This window comes from Eschrichtius robustus, chromosome 5 (genome assembly GCF_028021215.1).
Source record: "Eschrichtius robustus isolate mEscRob2 chromosome 5, mEscRob2.pri, whole genome shotgun sequence".
NCBI classification, from domain to species: Eukaryota; Metazoa; Chordata; class Mammalia; order Artiodactyla; family Eschrichtiidae; genus Eschrichtius; species Eschrichtius robustus.
In genome coordinates this window covers 82,129,971-82,150,455 of record NC_090828.1, presented here as the reverse complement: position 1 = coordinate 82,150,455, position 20,485 = coordinate 82,129,971, and the positions used below count along the sequence as shown (strand labels likewise).

General features: G+C 35.5%; 1 protein-coding gene across 1 annotated transcript in view; it reads left to right on the top strand.

Moving 5' to 3' along the window:
- EPC2 (enhancer of polycomb homolog 2) overlaps positions 1–20,485 on the top strand; it is a 103,516-nt gene that overhangs the window by 49,300 nt on the left and 33,731 nt on the right. Inside the window, exon 3 of the mRNA XM_068545145.1 lies at positions 13,460–13,605. Within this exon, the coding sequence (XP_068401246.1) occupies positions 13,460–13,605 (146 nt within the window). The remainder of the gene's footprint in view (positions 1–13,459; positions 13,606–20,485) is intronic.

The window sequence follows — 20,485 nt, the reverse complement described above, 5'->3', positions numbered from 1 at the left end:
GAAATAATTATATCTATTGAAATAATTTTGACTTTTTCTATTGAAATAATTTTGACTTTTTTCTTTGTTGATGTGGTGGGTTACATTTGATTTTTTTCCGAGCTTTGCATACCTGTGATAAATCTCACTTGGTCATGGAGTATAATTCTTTTTATACATTTTTAGATTCGATTTTATTGAGGATTTTTGCTTCTATGTTCGTGAGAGATGTTGGTCTGTAGTTTTCTTGTAATGTCTTTATCTGATTTTGGTATTAGGGTAATGCTGCCCTCATAGAATGAGTTATGAAGAATTCCCTCTGTTTCTATCCTCTGAAAGACATTGTAGAGAATTGATATGATTTCTTCCTTAAATGTTAGGTAAAATTCACCAGTGAGCCCATCTGTGCCTGGTGCTTTCAGTTTTGGAAGATTATTAATTATTGATTCAATTTCTTTAATAGAGACAGGCCTATTCAGATTGTATATTTTTTCTTGTGTGAGTTTTGGCAGATTGTGTCTTTCAAGGAATTAGTCCGTTTCATAAAGGTTATCAAATTTGTGGGCATAGAATTGTTCACAGTATCCTTTGACCATCCTTTTAATGTCCATGGATTCGGTAGTGATGCTCCCTATTTTTAAATTTCTGATATTAGTAATTATGTTCTGTCTCCTTTTTTCTTAGTTAGCTTGGCTAGAGCCTTATTGATTTTATTGATGTTTTCCAAAAACCAGCTTTTGGTTTTGTTGATATTTTTCTCTATTGATTTCCTGTTTTCACTTTCACTGATTTCTGCTCTATTTCTTACTCTATTTCTTTTATTCTGCTTACTTTGGATTTAATTTGCTCTTCCTTTTCCAGTTCCCACAGGTGGAAGATTAGATTACTGATTTTAGATCTTTCTTCTTTTCTAATATATGCATTCAATGCTTAAATTTTCTTCTAAGCACTGCTTTTTTACATCCCACAAATTTTGATGAGTTACATTTTCATTTAGTTCAAAATATTTTAAAATTTCTCTTGATATTTCATCTTTGACCATATTTATAAGTGTATTGTTTAAACTCTAAGTATTTTGGGATTTTCCAGCTATGCTTCTCTTATTGATTGCTAGTTTAATTCCATTGTGATGTGAGAGCAGGTGTTGTATGATTTTTATTCTTTTAATTTTATTAAGGTGTTTTTTTATGTCCCAGGATGTAGTATCTTGGTCAGTGTTCCGTGTGAGCTTGAAAAGAATGTGTAATCTGTGTTGTTGAATGATGTGGTCCATGGATGTCCATTATATCCATAATATGATTGATAGTGGTGTTGAGTTCAGCCATGTCCTTACTTCCACGTTATTTTTCTTTTGAACCCTTTTAGAGTAAGTTACAGAGGTCATGCTCTTTATCTATGAATACTTAAGTGTGTGTTTCTTAAAAACACATTCTTTTACATAACCAAAGCACAGTTATCAAAATCAGTAATTGCCACTGCAATTACCTAATCTGTTCACCTCATTTATATTTTAATAATTGCCCCAGTAATATTCTTTATAGTGAAGGAAAACTTCAGATGATATGTTGCATCCAGCCATCACATGACGGCTTTGGGCTATTCCTAAATCTTTTTGTGCATCATGCCACTGACATTTTTGAGTACAGGCCAATTATTTTGTACAGTGTTCCACAATTTGGGTTTGCCTGTTTCCTGGGATTTGATTCAGGTTAAAATGGGTGTTTTTGTTTTGTTTTTTAAATATTTATTTATTTATTTGGCTGCTCTGGGATCTTTGTTGCAGTGTGCGGTATCTTCATTGCAGTGTGCGGGATCTTTAGTTGCGGCACGTGGGCTCTTAGTTGCAGCATGCGGGATCCCTGACCAGGAATCGAACCCAGGCCCCCTGCATAGGGAGCTCAGAGTCTTAACTGCTGGACCACCAGGGAAGTCCCTGAAATGGGGTTTTTGTTGTTGTTTTGTTGTGGTAAAAAACACATAACAAATTTTCTCTATTAACACTTTTTAAGTATACATTACAGTATTGTTAACTATATGCACATCATTGTACAACAGATCTCTAGAATTTTTTTTTTAATTTATTTATTTTATTTACTCATTTTTGGCTGTGTTGGGTCTTTGTTGCTGCGTGCGGGCTTTCTCTAGTTGCGGCGAGCGGGGGCTACTCTTCGTTGCAGTGCGCAGGCTTCTCATTGCGGTGGCTTCTCTTGTTGCGGAGCACTGGCTCTAGGCACACGGGCTTCAGCAGTTGTGGCATGCAGGCTCAGTAGTTGTGGCTCACGGGCTCCAGAGTGCAGGCTCAGTAGTTGTGGCACATGGGCTTAGTTGCTCCATGGCATGTGGGATCTTCCCAGACCAGGAATCGAACCCGTGACCCCTGCATTGGCAGGCGGATTCCTAACCGCTGCGCCATGAGGGAAGTTCTAGAATTTTTTATTTTGTATAACTGAAACTAAACAATTCCCTGTTAACACCCTCTCTGCAGTACCTGACAAGCACCGTTCTACTTTTTGTATCTGTGAATTTGTCTACTTTAAGTGGAATCCTGTGGTATTTGCCTTTTTGTGACTGGCTTATTTCACTTAGCATAATGTCCTTGAAGTTCATCCATGTTGTAGCATATGACAAGATTTCCTTCTCTTTTAAGGCTGAATAATATTCCATTGTATGTATATACCACATTTAGTTTATCCATTCATCTGTTGATGGGCATTTTGGTTGCTTCCATATCTTGGCAGTTGTAAACAACATTGCAGTGAACATGGGTGTTCACATATCTCTTTGAGATCCTATTTTCAGTTCTTTTGGATATATGCACAGAAGTGTGATTGCTGGATCACATGGTAATTCTACTTTTAATATTTGAGGAAACTTCATATTTTTTCCACGGTGGCAGCACCTATATTATCATCCTACCAACAGTGCACAGGGTTCCAATTTCTCCACTTTCACTCCAAGTGTAATTTTTTGTGTTGTGTTTTATTTTAGAAGTGGCCATCCTAATGAGGGTGAGATGACATCTCATTGTAGCCTTGTGTTTCCCTAATGTTTAGTGATGTTGAGCATCTTTTCATATGCTTGTTGGCTATTTGTATATCTTCTTTGGCAAACTGTCTATTCATATCCTTTAAATCGGTTATTTGGTTTTTTGTTCTTGAGTTGTAGGAGTTCTTTATATATTCTTACATAAAGATATATGTTATACCCTTATCAGATATATGTTTTGCAAATATTTTCTCCCACTCCATATTTTCACTCTTTAGATTGTTTCGTTTGATGCAGTCCCATTTGTCTATTTTTGCTTTTGTAGCCTGTGCTATTGGTGTCATATTCAAGTAATCATAGGCAAATCCAGTGTCATGAAGTTTTCTGCCTTTGTTTTCTTCTAGGAGTTTCAAGTTGATATTTGTATATGATGTAAGATAAGTGTCCATCTTCATTTTTTTTTTTTTTTTTTTTTGCTATCTTCATATTTTGCACATAGATTTCCAGTTTTCCCAACACCATTTGTTGAAGAGACTATCCTTTCTCCATTGTTTAGCCTTGGTACCCTTTTTGATCATTTGGTCATATACATAATGGTTTATTTCTTTGCTGTCTGTTCCATTGGTCTGTATGTCTGTCTTTATGGCAGCCACACAGATTTGATTATTGTGTCATTGCAATATGTTTTGAAGTCTAAAATGTGTATTTTAAAATGAGATATATCTACCGTAGGGCTGATTTTTGAAAAGAATATTTGGTGAAATCTTCTTTAGTTAAAGAGTCTCTTTTTGTAAAAGAAATTATTCATTGCTCTCTAATTCATGTTTTATACGTTTGGATTTTTTCAGATCTATTAAGATTTCTATTTTAAATCTTTCTGATATCTTCTGTATACTGAGTTTACTTCCTTGTCCATTTAATACTTTGCTAACATTAAAACAAGTCTCTTTATAAGAATACTGCTGTTTAATTTCTCAAGTTCCTGACCATTTAGTGGGCTAGAGAGATATGTGCTCTTTCTGTGACTTATTTATTAATTATTTTACACTATAGATATTAATAGAATGTGTGTTCTTACTGATATAAAATATATAATCGTAGAATTAGTTTATACTAATTAAGCCAAGATACTGTGTGAACGCAGATGTCTGAGTGAGGCTTTTTGCCCTCCTACTGTACTTGTTGAAAGATTGGTTGAGAGTGAATGAGAAGGATAAGAGGTTTGAACAGAAGAATCTGGGGATCACAGTACATAGGGATCACAGACCCAGAATATTTTCATAAAACACACAATTGTTTTTAGAGTCGCAAAGTAACATGATTTTACTTTATCTTTAAATAGATAATGCATTTAGAAGATTCCAAAATAAAAATATGCAAAAACAACTTCATCCCTGTCTACCCTCTACTCCAGTCACCCTCCCCTTATAAGTAACCACTAGTCTATCTATTCTTTTAGGGTTTTGTTACACAAATTGAAGTACATAGGAAATTATATTCTTATACCCCTTCTTACACAAAAATTAGCACACTGTATGTACTTTTTAGCGTATTTTGTGTGTGTGTGTATGTGTAAGAGTATAGTCTAGAAATTATCCTATATCAGCATGTAGAGTGTGTCCTCATGCCTTTTTACTACTGCATAAGTAGTCCTTTGTGTTTGGGATGTGCCAGTTTATTATCCAGTTTCCTATGGAAGGAAACTTGGATTGTTTCCAGTCTTTTGTTATTACAAATAGTGCTTCAGTGAATAATTTTGAATATAAAGAATTTCATAAAGGTACGATTATATCTTTTTCTTACAGAAGTTATCAAATTGCCCTCTGTAAGGGTTATACCAGTTTGTATGTCCACTAGCAAAGTATGAGAGAGCTTATTTCCCCATATCCTGGTCAAAAGACTGCTTTTGAATTTTTTGATTTTTCCCAGTTTGGTAGGTAAGAGATGATACACCTCAGTGTATCAGTAGTATTTTTTTTTTTAAATAAACTTTTGATTTTGGAAAAATTTTAGATTTACAGGAAAGTTGTGAAGGTGGTACAGAGTGTTCCTGTATACCTCTCATCCAGTTTCAGTTTCCTCTAATATTATCATCATGCATTACTGTGGCACATGTGTTGAATCTAAGAAACCATATTGGTACGCTATTATTATTACCTAAAACCCAGACTTTACTCTGATTTCTCAGTATAGTTTTAATTTGGATTTCTTATTATGAATGAGGTTGAGGGTCTTTTCATGTGTTTAGAATCCATTAGCATTTTTATGTCCTGAACTGTTACTTGCCCAGTTGTCTATTGAGTTGTTAGAAAACACGGGAGGAAGAATCTGAAGGAGGAGAAAAGAGAAGACTAATAAGAAAAAACATAATTTGAGGGAGAATAAAGGGATCATTATCTTTATACACCTTTTTTTTTTTTTAAATCACTATCACACCCCCTGGGTCCTATCTGATATCATTAGGCTCTTTCCCCTCTCTAACTATGAAAATCTCTACCCGAAAATTCAGAGTATCCACTTACCCATTCTCATGGTCTGTGGTTCCCATAGTTGTAGTCATTGCTACTGATTTTGACCAGTAATACTTTTTGTTTATGTAAAAAGTGAATTCTTCAAAGTGGGAGAGGAATGTAGTTTGTTGGCTAGTCAGCAGAAAGACTATGAGAATAATCCTGATTATAGTATAAACCTGGAACTCCTTTTAGAATAAATTAGTTGGTAGACAGCCTTGGATCACTATATAATCTTGTAAAAAGTGGCCTTGAACTCTTCTGCACTTCACTTTCTTTTTCTGTACATTGAGAACAAAGTGTAAGTAAGGTTTCTAGTCAAGTCTTACAACAGTAGGAAATCTTGGAGAATCAAAGTCAAGAATTCTGACTTTATCAAGATTCATATGATCTCTTGGTACAACATTTAGAACAGCTAGATTTGGAGGTTATCAGAACCTTGGAGAGCTCCAAGCAGAGGAGGAGATGGTGCTTGGGTTGCTTCTGAACTTTGAGATATACTAGTTCGTCATTAAGTATCTTTGAAAGTTATTTGAAGCCTGAGGATCTTAACAATACAAGAATTTTTAAAATTCATTGTATTTCACATGAGGAATAAGTAAAGTTTATAATCTTTTAAGAGTGAAGACTTGGGTTTAGGTTAGAGGTCTTCAAAATGTTGTCCAGCATCACTTGGGAACTTGTTAGAAATACAAATTCACAAGCCACACTCCAGATCTACTGGGTCAGAAACTGGTCATCAAGCTCAGCAATCTGTTTGATTCAATCAGATGATTCTGGTGAATGCTTAAGTTTGAGAAACACTGTTTTAAAAGCTTTGATGATACTTATGTCAAGGAGAGACTTATGAGCCTTTGTCAGAACCCTGGACTTCCTTAGAGTTAAGTATATGGGATCTTAGGAAGATGTTTTATTCCAACTGCTTCCTAGTTCATAGGTCTACCTGGTCAGAGCCCACTTTAATGTACACTGGGTTCCATTTAACTGAGATTTAGATATGCAATAGCATTGCTGATGCTAGACTTGTAAAACTCTTCAACTCTACTTTTAAAAAATATATATACATTTTATATATGTGCATAACAGCTTCCGTGGGCATATGGTTTTGAATTTTTGTCCTACTATTTGAAGGTACATTGGAATCATATAGCCTCCTATCCAAACTCATTATTGATCATTTATGCCTTTTGTAGTTAAGCATATTCTCTGTGTTTTTTCCTGCTACCCTCTCTGTCTGGAATTACCTTTCACCACTTTCTCTATGCTTTATGGTGTTATCTGTCTTAATTTAGCAGGGAGCCTGTTACACATGTTGTACATGTTGTATAGTCAGTGTTTGTTGTTACTGGGTTCAAAGGATTAATAAACATAATTTTGGCAAGTTGTATAAGAAAGGAAATGCAGAGCTGGAAGAAGAGGTAGACTAGAGAGTTTTTAAGTGAATGACACTCTTATAAGTGTTATTGTTAATACTTTGAAAGAAGAACCTTTACAAAACAAGGTGCTCTAGTGCCTCTGTCTTATTTTGTTGCTTGCATCAAAGGGATTGGGGGAAAAAAGAAAGAAAGAAAAAAAAAAGAAAAAAAGGGATTGGATATTGGCAAATAGTGTCCAGAAGTAAGCATTTAGGAAATTTGAAGATGCATGAAAGTAGGAGCTTTGTATAATGTTGCTTCTTTTTACGTTAAAAAAAATTATCATTGATGATTCATAGGTAAATGTTGGACATTTTCTAGATGTAAAATAACTTTAAGTGGGAAAGTCTTATTAGAGTTTGTTCTCATTTTAATTTTTATTGTTTGTTTTTAACAAATCCTTGAGTGCCTGGTGCACTGGGTTCGCAGTATCTTCTTTTACATGCATTGTAGTCAACTGGCATTTGTTTTATTTGTATATTAATCTTTTTATCTTTGGTTATTAAGTGTATGTAATTTATTATCTTAATCATTTAAGTCCATGGCTGAACAAAAACAGTCTTTTAATTTATTTCCCGTTGACAGTCAAAGAACTTTTTATTATAGCTCTTGTGATTAGAAGGGTTTAATTTAGCATCTGTGTGGTATAGTGGGAGAAGCACTGAGCTCTGGGTCAAGACCCTGAAACCTGTGCTCAATTCACCGAAGTTCTTAACCTCAGTTTTCTGATCTGTAAGATAAGATGTTTCCAACTCTAGGTCATGTAACTTTTTATTATTTGTAAACTTTTTTGTTTTGTCTTGCTTTTTAACATGACCCTGGTGTACTAGAAAAAGAAAAGGTAACAAGGAGATTTGAAAGAGAAAATTCAAAATGGATTACAGGAATAAGAAAAAAAACTTTTTAAAAATGAAAATTATCCAAAGTTTACTTTATGACAGTGAGGTTTTTACTGTATTAAATATTGTTGAGTAACCATATTTTAGTTATGTAATTTTCCTCCACACCTGTTGTTTTTCCACCAACACAAGGAAAGGGAGTTACATGATTAATTGAACATCTGGGTTCTGGTCTGCAACTACCCTTAGGAACTATTACTTTTTTTTTTTTTTTTTGGCTGCGGTGGGTCTTTGCTGCTGCACGCAGGCTTTCCCTAGTTGTGGCGAGCGAGGGCTACTCTTCGTTGCGGTGCACGGACTTCTCATTACAGTGGCTTCTCTTGTTGTGGAGCACAGGCTCTGGGCACATGGGCTTCAGTAGTTGCAGCACGTGGGCTCAGTAGTTACGGCACATGGGCCCTAGAGCACACAGGCTTCAGTAGTTGTGGCGCATGGGCTTAGTAGTTGTGGCTCGCGGGATCTAGAGCACAGGCTCAGTAGTTGTGGCACACGGGGTTAGTTGCTTCGTGGCACATGGGATCTTCCCGGACCAGGGATCGAACCCGTGTCCCCTGCATTGGCAGGCGGATTCTTAACCACTGCACCACCAGGGAAGTCCCAGAACTATTACTTTTTAAGATTTTTACCCTCTGTTTACTAGAGAAGAGTAACTACTATATAATTTGGGTAAAGGTAATTGGAGTCTAGATCTCCCAGCATATTTTGTTTATTCTAGTTTTCCTCTTGACAGGTTGCACATAGATTTAAAATTTTTTTTTACAATCTGAAGTATTCCCATTCTTCCTTTCTGTTGTTAGAACCTAGCACATTATAGACCCTTAATGATATATGTTGATCTTCAGAGAAAATAAACTCATAAGGAAAGGAATCTGAAAGCATAGTAATAAATGTTGTCTCCATTCTCATGGCCTTTAGTGTCTGCAGCCTTTTCTTTGATTCCTGTTCAGAAGACAAGCAACTTTAGGTAAAAAATGTTCCCTAATAAAGATGGAGTAATTTTGATAGTTAAAAAAAAATTAAAATCAGGAATTGCTGTTCTCTTGTTTGTATCACTTTATCCACATGTGAAACTGTTTTAAATCTCAAGAGTATTGTTTATGGTTTGTTCCTGTTTCAAATTGAAGAAAAAAATGTGTGGATGAGTGAATTTTTAGGTGAAAATTTTTTCTTTAATGTGAAAGTAAACAATTGTTAGAGGTGTGGAAGAAGAAATATACAAGACAGATACTGTCTTCTTACTCAGTGTAAGAAGCAGCTGTCAAACAATACATCTGTCTGCCCCTTCACTGGAAGTATTCAAGGTGGATTGGACAGCCCTTTTTTTTCTCCTTGTTAGTAACTTTATTGTGACTTTAAACAATTACTTTTTATCATAATAACTGTCTATTGGGGTTTTGTTTGTTTGTTTTTTGAACTAAGATGGGAAGGAGAAGGAGAAGGGTCTGCCTCTATGGGCCCTGATCTTCCTTAGATGGAACTCCAGTTTCTTGCTCTTGAGCACATAAAGCGATCTGCTTAGCCACTTGACCACGTTGGCCAGACCTTGAAGCGGAAGCTCTCAGGAAGCTTTGTCTGCTGTGGAGGAGGAACTCCTTCAGAAATTTTCCTTCTTAATCATATTTGTTTTAAATTTTTTGACTGCTTTTGTTTAAATTTTCTTCTTAGCAGTCAGCTTTGCCCCTTGTGACTCAGGGACGGTGCACAGCGGGACTTGTACCTTTGCTAGGTATTGTGTGCTATTGATGAGCACAGTTCAGTTTCTCATTAGGGTCTTGGTGCAGACCAGCTTATTATTAGATGCACTGTAGACCACACAGATGACCCTAGTTTGCCCATTGTTTTACAAGATGCCTATTACTCTATGCTGTGTGGAAGGAAGAAATGCAAAGCCTTCTGGTCTTCAGATTCGTAAACTGCTCTCCTGTCCCTCTGCAAGTTGAAAGTGAGGATATGTACATAGGTGACCAGTGTATAGAGCTTCTTCAGCAAATCTTCATGTTAATGGTGTTTTCTGAATAAACAAGCCCAAATATGGTTGGGTGCATTCCTAATCTTTTAGTCCAGACAGCTTTGTTGAGCTTGTTAGCAGTATACACATGAGGTGTTTCCATCTCCTTCATGGTGAGTTTTCAGATTTCTCGATATATGAGGTGCATGTTCCATGGATGTGTTTGTGGATATTGGTAGTGTATTCTCTGGTCACTCTCTTTATGATGGCAGAATGGCCTTTTTTCTCTTTATTCCCTAGAGCCATATTGCCTGGGACCTGGTAGGAAAGGAAGAACATGAGAGATATTGCCAGGCTTGTTTTAAAAGGGTTTACTCATTTGGAATGGAAATTGAATCGTTCTCATCAGTAGCACACAGTATCCATCAGGGGTGCAATTCCCTTCCAAAGAACTAGAATTCAGAAATACGTACCCAAGTTAACCTCTTTACTGCAAGTATTCAAAAGAAGCATGATATATAGCCATACAGCTCCTCTAAATCAGAGGACAGACAAGATGTAAACTGGGATATGGTCATGTAATTCAAAGGATATACTGTAATACTTTGTTAAGACGAACAAACAATATTCTAAGCCCCACCTGAGCCAGGTGCTTGACAGACGTGGAGCTGAGTGGTACTGGGAGGACTGCTTTCCACACTTCCATCTCTGGACACAGCCCATGCCTTACAACACCTTGGCAGGTATCTGACACTTCCCAGGCTTGGCTGCAGGCAGCTGCATTGCTGGACCGGTTCTGGAGTTGAATAGTTTTGGAACTAACCAGATGTAGGAGAGACTTGGGATGCACTGCGGGAGAAATAAATAAGTAATGATTTTTAAACACACACACACACACACACACACACACACACACACACAATGTTCTAAGCCCAGTGACCATCAGGTATGTGTGTTTGGGAGGAAAATCTTGAGAGACAGAAAGTTTTTTTCCTATACAGCAGTGTTTACAAGTGTAAGTCAATACTGTCATACTCCAAATGAGGAACTACAGACAGGGATTCATCTCTTCATCTACTATACCTAGCTTTCTACCTGACGTATTAAGTAAGCACTTAATAAATTGAATTAGTACTAAACCAGGATTTTGTATGTTTTACAAACATCTTTTGATGTACTCTGTAAACTGTTTCTGTGACACATGTAGGAGATAGGTATTATTTCTAGACAGTACTAAGTATATCCATATTTTTGGTAGCATAAGCAAGAAATGGTAGTAGGAAATTATAAAATCCTTCTTGTGCTTTCTAGAGATGGATGGTGGTGATGATTGCACAGCATTGTGAGTGTACCTAATATCACTAAGCTGTACACTTAAAAATGGTTAAGATAATAAATTTTGTTACTTGTATTTTACCACATTAAAAAAATAAAACACTTTCTCTTGACACCCCCATCCAAAAAAGAGCCCTTTGAATGCAAATTGAATGTGAGTAGTAACATAGATGCTTATATAATTATGTAGTTGATTGCCTGTGAAATATTTTTATATACATTTCTCTCATTTATTTATCAATTGGTAGATTTATAAACAATATCTCATTCATTACAAAAAGAGCTATGGGGCTTCCCTGGTAGTGCAGTGGTTGGGAATCTGCCTGCCAATGCAGGGGACATGGGTTCGAGCCCTGGTCTGGGAAGATCCCACGTGCCGCGGAGCAACTGGGCCCGTGAGCCACAGCTACTGAGCCTGCGCGTCTGGAGCTTGTGCTCCGCAACAAGAGAGGCCGCGAAAGTGAGAGGCCCGCGCACCGTGATGAAGAGTGGCCCCCGCTTGCCGCAGCTGGAGAAAGCCCTCGCACAGAAACAAAGACCCAACAAAGCCAAAAATAAATAAATAAATATATTTAAAAAAAAAAAAAAAGAGCTATGACATGGGGAATCTGTATCATTTAGGATTTTATAAGAAAAATAATATCAGGACAGGTAATCTAGATAAAATTATTACTTTTGTCCTTAGTAATACAGATTTGCTGTACAGACTACTCTGCACAAGTGTTTATGATACCAGTTAGCTCAACAACAATCAATAAAAGGGGGGAATGAGGTCAATACTACATGGAAGTTGTACTGGTTCTTTTATGATTTTTCTTTGCCAAAGGGGGCTGGAATAGCAACAGGATTAAAATCTTCAGTAGGGAGGAGCAAAGGCTTGTCCTTGGCTGCTTGACATGGAAAGAGTCCTTTCAACTCTATATTAAAAAAATTAAAAATGAGTGCCTGCACCTAAGATTCCTTTCCCAGAAAAGTATACCCCCCAGCCTTGCACAGCTCTCATATAGCGGCAGGTTGCATTTCCTGCTGGAGCCCCAACGCGCCAAGTTCCCTTACAGTCTGTGTTCTCTCAGTATCCGCAAGCCAGCAATTCCATTGTTATTTTTGTGCATTTTTAGTATCCCTTGAGGTAGTAGCCAGCTATTCTGAGTGGCTTACGTGGCCATCTACTGTAACGTTTATGGTTTGCTTGGACTCTGATAACACAAAGTTACATAGATTTTACATCAGCCTGTTATTTTTGGTGTACAATTTTGCATATAGAGGATTTTTTTTTTTGAGGAACTCATATATCATGTTATAGCAGGAATGTCTATACTTTCTATAGTATTAATGTAAATCAAATTATAGTGGTCCATTCTAAATATTAGTGAGTACCTCATGCTGATTTTTGTCAGTTCATAAAAAGAAGCAGTTGACTTCAGGGGCCCAGAAATAAATTTCTGGGCAGATTCAGAATTCAACTTCTCAGAGCTGGACAATCCTTAAAGAAGATTTCATTTTAAACAGCAGATTTCTTGCTATTAGCTCACATCCCTAAGAATATTCCAAGCAGTATCTCTTGATAACGTGCCATATTGGTTGTTCTCTTTGTTAATGGATGATAAAGGCTGAGAGCCAAGAGAAGAAACTGTATCCCAAAAAAGTGAAATTTTGAAAATTATACTTTCCTATCAATTTTTGCTTATCTTTCATACTCCTCCTCCTCCTCCACCTTCCTCTATTTCCCCTTCCTCCCACCATCTGCCTCTGGTAACCACAAGTCTGATCTCTTTCTATGAGTTTGGGTTGTTTTTTAGGTTCCACATAGAAGTGAGATCATACATTATTTGTCTCTCTCTGACTTATTTCATTTAGCATAATGCCCTCAGGTCCATCTATAATGTTGCAAATGTTAATTTTATTTATTTATTTATTTTTAAAGAAAACTAGTCTGTCAGACCAGCACCTCTTTTTTTTTTTTTTTTTAATCTGTTTTATCTCCAGTGATTTGAAATGCCATTCCCATCATATATTTTACACTTGAGTTTATTTCTGGACTGTTAATTCTGTTCCATAGCTTCTCTTTATGCTACCAACTACCATGTGAATAAATATCTTTTTTTATAATTGCTACTTTATATTTTAATATATATATTTGTGACCCTTTATTTTTAAAATAAAAAATTCTAGTTGCTGTTTTTACTGTTCTGTGAAACTTTAAATCATATATGAATTAAAATTTATTTTTTCTTCAACTGAGTCTCTAAAACCAAATTTTTGATGTCTGCTCATGAACTCCTCTTTGGTCAATGCTTTATACTTTGGGAGTATTCTGTGGTTGAATATAAACACTATATAACTCCATGATTTCTCCTGAGTTTGAAGAATTTTTTTTTTCTTTTCTAGCCTTTAATCTAGACAACGAACAACCAGATTATGATATGGATTCAGAAGATGAGACCTTATTAAATAGACTTAACAGAAAGATGGAAATTAAGCCTTTGCAATTTGAAATTATGATTGACAGACTTGAAAAAGCCAGTTCTAATCAGGTACTGTACCTTGTAAAACTGTCTCTTGTATTAACAGTTAATCTAATTAGCAGCTTTATTTTGCATTTTCTTTAGACCTGAGTATATTACATTTTACTGTCTTGAATTTCTTTTCCTGAGATCCTAGAATTTCTATTTACAATATTCCTTGACAGTTCAGTATTCCTTAAGGAATACTTAAGTGTACTTTCTTTGAATAGGAGCATGAAGAGTACAATTCCAACTTTTTTCTTATTTGGATATAAAACTAATACTAGTTAGATTCTTATAATATCTTCTTGATCCTTTTCATGGAGCTGTCTTTCTGGTGCTTCAGTAACTAACTTTGCTTGGCTGGGTGTCTTAGGTAGACACCTCATACCAATTCAGTTGCTCAGATTTGTATTAAGGTACTCTTATCATTTAAAATGTATTTTAGTTTTACTTATTTATATATTATTTAAAATTTTAAGTGAAGGAAAAATTATTCACAAAGTAATAAAGAATTTTCTTTAATGGGACATTCTATATATGGTATAGAGAATTTAAAATGGTATGTTCCTTCTGGAAAGCAATTAGGCAGCATATGTCAGGAACCGTAAAATGTTTATACCTTTTGATTTCGTGGTCCTACCTCTAGGAATCATTCCCAAGAAAAATAATTAGTGAAGATGTCAAAGATTTCTGAACAGGGTTGTTAAGAATAACTTATAAGTTGTCTGTAGGATGGAATATCATACAACCATTAAAAATTGTTATTTTGAAGAGTATCTAGTGGCACAGGAAGTTGATCTTTATATAATGTGAGATTTCAAAAATAGGATGCAGAATTATTGAAGGTTTGTTTAAAGCATTTCTACATGTGCATAGAAGAACAAGAATGTACAACAAAATGCCAACAATGGTTATATTTAGGTGCTGGAATTATGGGTGATTTTTATGTTCTTTATTCTATTTTTCTATATTTTCCAAATTTACTATAATGAGCATGTGTTGATATTACAATTAGATTTAAAAACTAAAACTATTTTTAAAAATAATTGTTGGTATACCTGTGTGATATATTAATATGCTAATTTTTATTAATGTAGTAAGAAGTTACCAATATAAATAAATAAGCTTTTACACTAGACTGTTAAAAGTTTTCACTTGTTTACCTATACAAATTCATTATTTTCCCCCCAACTTCCAAGTAAGTCCTTTAAATCCCTGAGGCATTACCAACTCTTCAGAACATTTCCCAAACTTTTCCATTGTAAAGTGACTTTGTTGCATATTTAGCCTTTCTACCAGTCTCCCCTGACCCCAATTTTTTTAATTAAAATAAATTTTTTATTGAAGTATGGTTGATTTACAATGTTGTGTTAATTTCTGCTGTACAGCAAAGTGATTCAGTTATACACCGAGCTGAGCTACTTGTGCCATACAACAGGTTCCCACCAGCTATCTATTTTACACATGGTAGTGTATTTATGTCAAACCTAATCTCACAATTCATCCCACCCTCCTCTTCCTCCACTGTGTCCACTCGTCCGTTCTCTACGTTTGCGTTTCTATTCCTGCCCTGCAAATAGGTTCATCTGTACCATTTTTCTAGATTCCACATATATGTGTTAATAGACGATACTTGTTTTTCTCTTTCTGACTTACTTCACTCTGTATGACAGAGTCTATGTTTATCCACATCTCTCCAATGACCCAATTTCATTTCTTTTTATGGCTGAGTAATATTCCATTATATATATATGTACCACATCTTCTTTATCCATTCATCTGTTGATGGACATTTAGGTTGTTTCCATGTCCTGGCTATTGTAAATAGTGCAGCAATGAACATTGGGGTACATGTGTCTCTTTGAATTATGGCTTTCTCATGGTATGCCCAGGAGTGGGATTCCTGGGTCCATATGGTAGTTCTATTTTTAGTTTTTTAAGGAACCTCCATACTGTTTTCCACAGTGGCTGTATCAATTTACATTCCCACCAACAGTGCAAGAGGGTTTCCTTTTCTCTGCACCCTCTCCAGCATTTATTGTTTGTCAATTTTTTGATGATGGCCATTCTGACCGGTGTGAGGTGATAACCTCATTGTAGTTTTGATTTGCATTTCTCTAATAATTAGTGATGTTGAGCATCTTTTCATGTGCCTCTTGGCCATGTGTATGTCTTCTTCTTTTCTATGTGTAGTGTCATGTCATCTGCAAATGTCTATTTAGGTCTTTTGCCCATTTTTTGATTCGGTGGTTTGTTTTTTTGATATTGAGCTGCATGAGCTGTTTGTATATTTTGGAGATTAATCCGTTGTCCGTTGCTTCGTTTGCAAATATTTTCTCCCATTCCGTGATTGTCTTTTCATCTTATTTATGGTTTCCTTTGCTGTGCAAAAGCTTTTAAGTTTAATTAGGTCCTAATTATTTGCTAATTTTTGCTTATTTTTATTTGCTTATTTTTATTTTTATTTTCATTACTCTAGGAGGTGGTCATAAAAGATCTTGCTGTGATTTATGAGAAAGAGTGTTTTTCCTATGTTTTCCTCTAAGAGTTTTATAGTGTCTGGTCTTACATTTAGGTCTTTAATCCATTTAGAGTTTATTTTTGTGTATGGTGTTAGGTAGTGTTCTAATTTCATTCTTTTTCATGTAGTTGTCCAGTTTTCCCAGCACCATTTATTGAAGAGGCTGTCTTTTCTCCATTGTATATTCTTGCCTCCTTTGTCATAGATTAGTTGATGGTAGGTGTGTGGGTTTATCTCTGGACTTTCTATCCTGTTCCATTGATCTATATTTCTGTTTTTGTGCCAGTACCATACTGTCTTGATTACTGTAGCTTTGTAGTATAGTTTGAAGTCAGGGAGCCTGATTCCTCCAGCTCTGTTTTTCTTTCTCAAGATTGCTTTGGCTATTTGGAGTCTTTTGTGTTTCCATACAAATTGTAAAATTTTTTGTTCTAATTCTGTGAAAAATATCATTGGTAATTTGATAGGGATTGCATTGAACCTGTAGATTGCTTTGGGTAGGATAGTCATTTTTACAATATTGATTCTTCCAATCCAGGAGCATGTTATATTTCTCCACCTGTTTGCATTGTCTTTGATTTCTTTCATCAGTGTCTTATAGTTTTCTGCATACAGGTCTTTTGCCTCCTTAGGTAGGTTTATTCCTAGATATTTTATTCTTTTTGTTGCAGTGGTAAATGGGATTGTTTCCTTAATTTCTCTTTCTGGTCTTTCATTGTTAGTGTATAGGAATGCCAGAGATTTCTGTGCCTTAATTTTATATCCTGCCTGCAACCTTCCCAAATTCATTGATTAGTTCTAGTAGTTTTCTGGTGGCATCTTTAGGATTTTCTATGTATAGTATCATGTCATCAGCAAACAGTGACAGTTTTACTTCATCTTTTACAATTTGTATTCCTTTTATTTCTTTTTCTTCTCTGATTGCCGTGGCTAGGGCTTCCTAAACTATGTTGAATAATAGTAGCGAAAGTGGACACCTTGTCTTGTTCCTGAGCTTAGAGAAAATGCTTTCAGTTTTTCACCATTGAGAATGATGTTTGCTGTGGGTTTGTCGTATATGGCCTTTATTATGTTGAGGTAGGTTCCCTCTATGCCCACTTTCTGGAGAGTTTTTATCATAAGTGGGTGTTGAATTTTGTCAAAAGCTTTTTCTGCATCTATTGAGACGATCATATGGTTTTTATTCTTTAATTTGTTAATATGGTGTATTGCTTTGATTGATTTGCATATATTGAAGGATCCTTGCATCTCTGGGATAAATCCCACTTTATCACGGTGTATGCTCTTTTTAATGTGTTGTTGGATTCTGTTTGCTAGTATTTTGTTGAGGATTTTTGCGTCTGTGTTCATCAGTGATAGATATATTGGTCTGCAGTTTTCTTTTTTTGTGATATCTTTGTCTGGTTTGGGTGATGGTGGCCTTGTAGAACGGGTTTGGGAGTGTTCCTCCCTCTGCAGTTTTTTGGAAGAGTTTGAGAAGGATAGGTGTTAACTCTTCTCTAACTGTTTGATAGAATTCACCTGTGAAGCCATCTTGTCCTGGATTTTTTTTTGCTGGAAGATTTTTAATTACAGTTTCAGTTTCATTACTTGTGATTGGCCTATTTATATTTTCTAATTCTTCCTGGTTCCATCTTGGAAAGTTGTACCTTTCCAAGAATTTGTCCATTTCTTCCAGGTTGTCCATTTTATTGGCATATAGTTACTTGTAGTAGTCTCTTAGGATGCGTTGTATTTCTGTGGTGTCAGTTGTAATTTCTCCTTTTTCATTTCTAATTTTATTGATTTGAGTTCCTCTCCATTTTTTTCTTGATGAGTCTGGCTAAAGGTTTATCAATTTTGTTTATCTTCTCAAAATCAAATTTTAGTTTTATTGATCTTTGCTATTGTTTTCTTCATCTCTATTTCATTTATTTCTGCTCTGATCTTTATGATTTCTTTCCTTCTACTAACTTTGGTTTTCTTTGTTCTTCTTTTTCTAGTTGCTTTAGGTGTAAAGTTAGATTGTTTATTTGATACTTCTCTTGATTCTTGAGGTGAGGTTGAATTAGTGCAAACTTCCCTCTTAGAACTGCTTTTGTTGCATCCCATAGGTTTTGGGCCATCGTGTTTTCATTGTCATTTGTTTCTAGAAATATTTTCATTTCTTCTTTGATTTCTTCAGTGATCTCTTGGTTATTCAGCGGTGCACTGTTTAGCATCCATGTGTTTATGTTTTTTTACAGCTTTTTTCTTGTAATTGATTTCTAATCTCATAACGTTGTGGTTGGAAAAGATGCTTGATACAATTTCAATTTTCTTAAATTTACTGAGGCTTGATTTGTGACCCAAGATGTTATCTATCCTGGAGAATGTTCCATGTGCACTTGAGAAGAAAGTGTAATCTGCTGTTTTTGGATGGAATGTCCTAAAAATATCAATTAAGTCTATCTGGTCTGTTGTGTCATTTAAAGCTTGTGTTTCCTTAGTAATTTTCTGTTTGGATGATCTGTCCATTGGTGTAAGCGAGGTGTTAACGTCCCCCACTATTATTGTGTTACTGTCGATTTCCTCTTTTATAGCTGTAAGCAGTTGCCTTATGTATTGAGGTGCTCTTATGTTGGGTGCATATCTATTTATAATTGTTATATCTTCTTCTTGGATTGATCCCTTGATCATTATGTAGTGTCCTTCCTTGTCTCTTGTAACATTCTTTATTTTAAAGTCTATTTTATCTGATATGAGTATAGCTACTCCAGCTTTCTTTTGATTTCCATTTGCATGGAATATCTTTTTCCATCCCCTCACTTTCAGTCTGTATGTGTCCCTAGGTCTGAAGTGGATCTCTTCTAGACAGCATGTATGCAGGTCTTGTTTTTGTATCCATTCATCCAGTCTGTGTCCTTTGGTTGCAGCATTTAATCCATTTACATTCAAGGTGATTATCAATATGTATGTTCCTATTACCATTTTCTTAATTGATTTGGGTTTGCTTTTGTAGGTCTTTTTCTTCTCTTGTGTTTCCCACCTAGAGAAATTCCTTTAGCATTTGCTGTAAAGCTGGTTTGGGGTGCTGAATTCTCTTAGCTTTTGCTTGTCTGTAAAGCTTTTAATTTCTCCATCGAATCTGAATGAGATCCTTGCTGGGTAGAGTAATCTTGGTTGTAGGTTTTTCCCTTTCATCACTTTAAATATATCCTGCCACTCCTTTGTGGCCTGCAGAATTTCTGCTGAAAAATCAGCTGATAACCTTAGGGGGATTCCTTTGTATGTTATTTGTTGTTTTCCCTTGCCACTTTTAATATTTTTTCTTTGAATTTAATTTTTGTTATTTTGATTAATATGTGTCTCGCTGTGTTCTGCTAGGGTTTATCCTGTGTGGGACACTCTGTGCTTCCTGGATATGGGTGACTCTTTCTTTTCCCATGTTAGGGCAGTTTTCGACTATAATCTCTTCAAATATTTTCTCAGACCCTTTCTCTTTCTCTTCTTCTTCTGAGACCCCTATAATTCGAGTGTTGGTGCATTTAATGTTGTCCCAGAGGTCTCTGAAGCTGTCCTCAATTCTCTTTTCATTCTTTTTTCTTTATTCTGCTCCTCTTAAGTTATTTCTACCATTCTATCTTCTAGCTCACTTATTCGCTCTTCTGTCTCAGTTATTCTGCTATTGATTCCCTCTAGTGTATTTTTCATTTTAGTTATTGTGTTGTTCATCCCCTTTTGTTTGTTGTTTATAGTTCTTCTAGGTCTTTGTTAAAGATTTCTTGTATTTTGTCAATCCATGCCTCCATTCTATTTCCGAGATATTGGATCATCTTTGCTATCATTACTCTGAATTCTTTTTCAGGTAGGTTTCCTATTTCCTCTTCATTTTTTTGGTCTCGTAGGTTTTTACCTTGCTCCTTCGTCCGTTACATATTTTTTTTGTCATCTCATTTTTTTGGATGGGACCCATCCCCCATTTTGATGGAAAGTAATATCTAGTGTACTGTCCAAAAAAGTACATTAAAACTGAAGTTTGTAAAATTCAACTTAATTTGTTTTTTGAGGGATTGTCTTTTTTTATTGGAAATTTGTTTAATTATCAAATTGATACTCATTATAATTAGTGCTCACAGTTTTCCTAGGATTTTGATCACTGGCATCAGATATAATTTCAGTTTTTCTTCTTTATGTGTAAATTTTCCTAGCAATCCTAGGTTTGATCAGACTTTTGGCATTTCTTCTGTTTTCCATGATTGCTCCGAAATTCTCATGGTGGTTGAAATTATATCATCAGAAGCCTTCGGCTGTGTGTTTTGTAATTTGCTTTTTTTCATTCAGTTAGTAATATTTATTTAGCGCTCAGGTGAGCAAGACAAGTGACAGAAGTTCTTCCCTTGTGGAGCTAATCATCTAAGTGGGTAC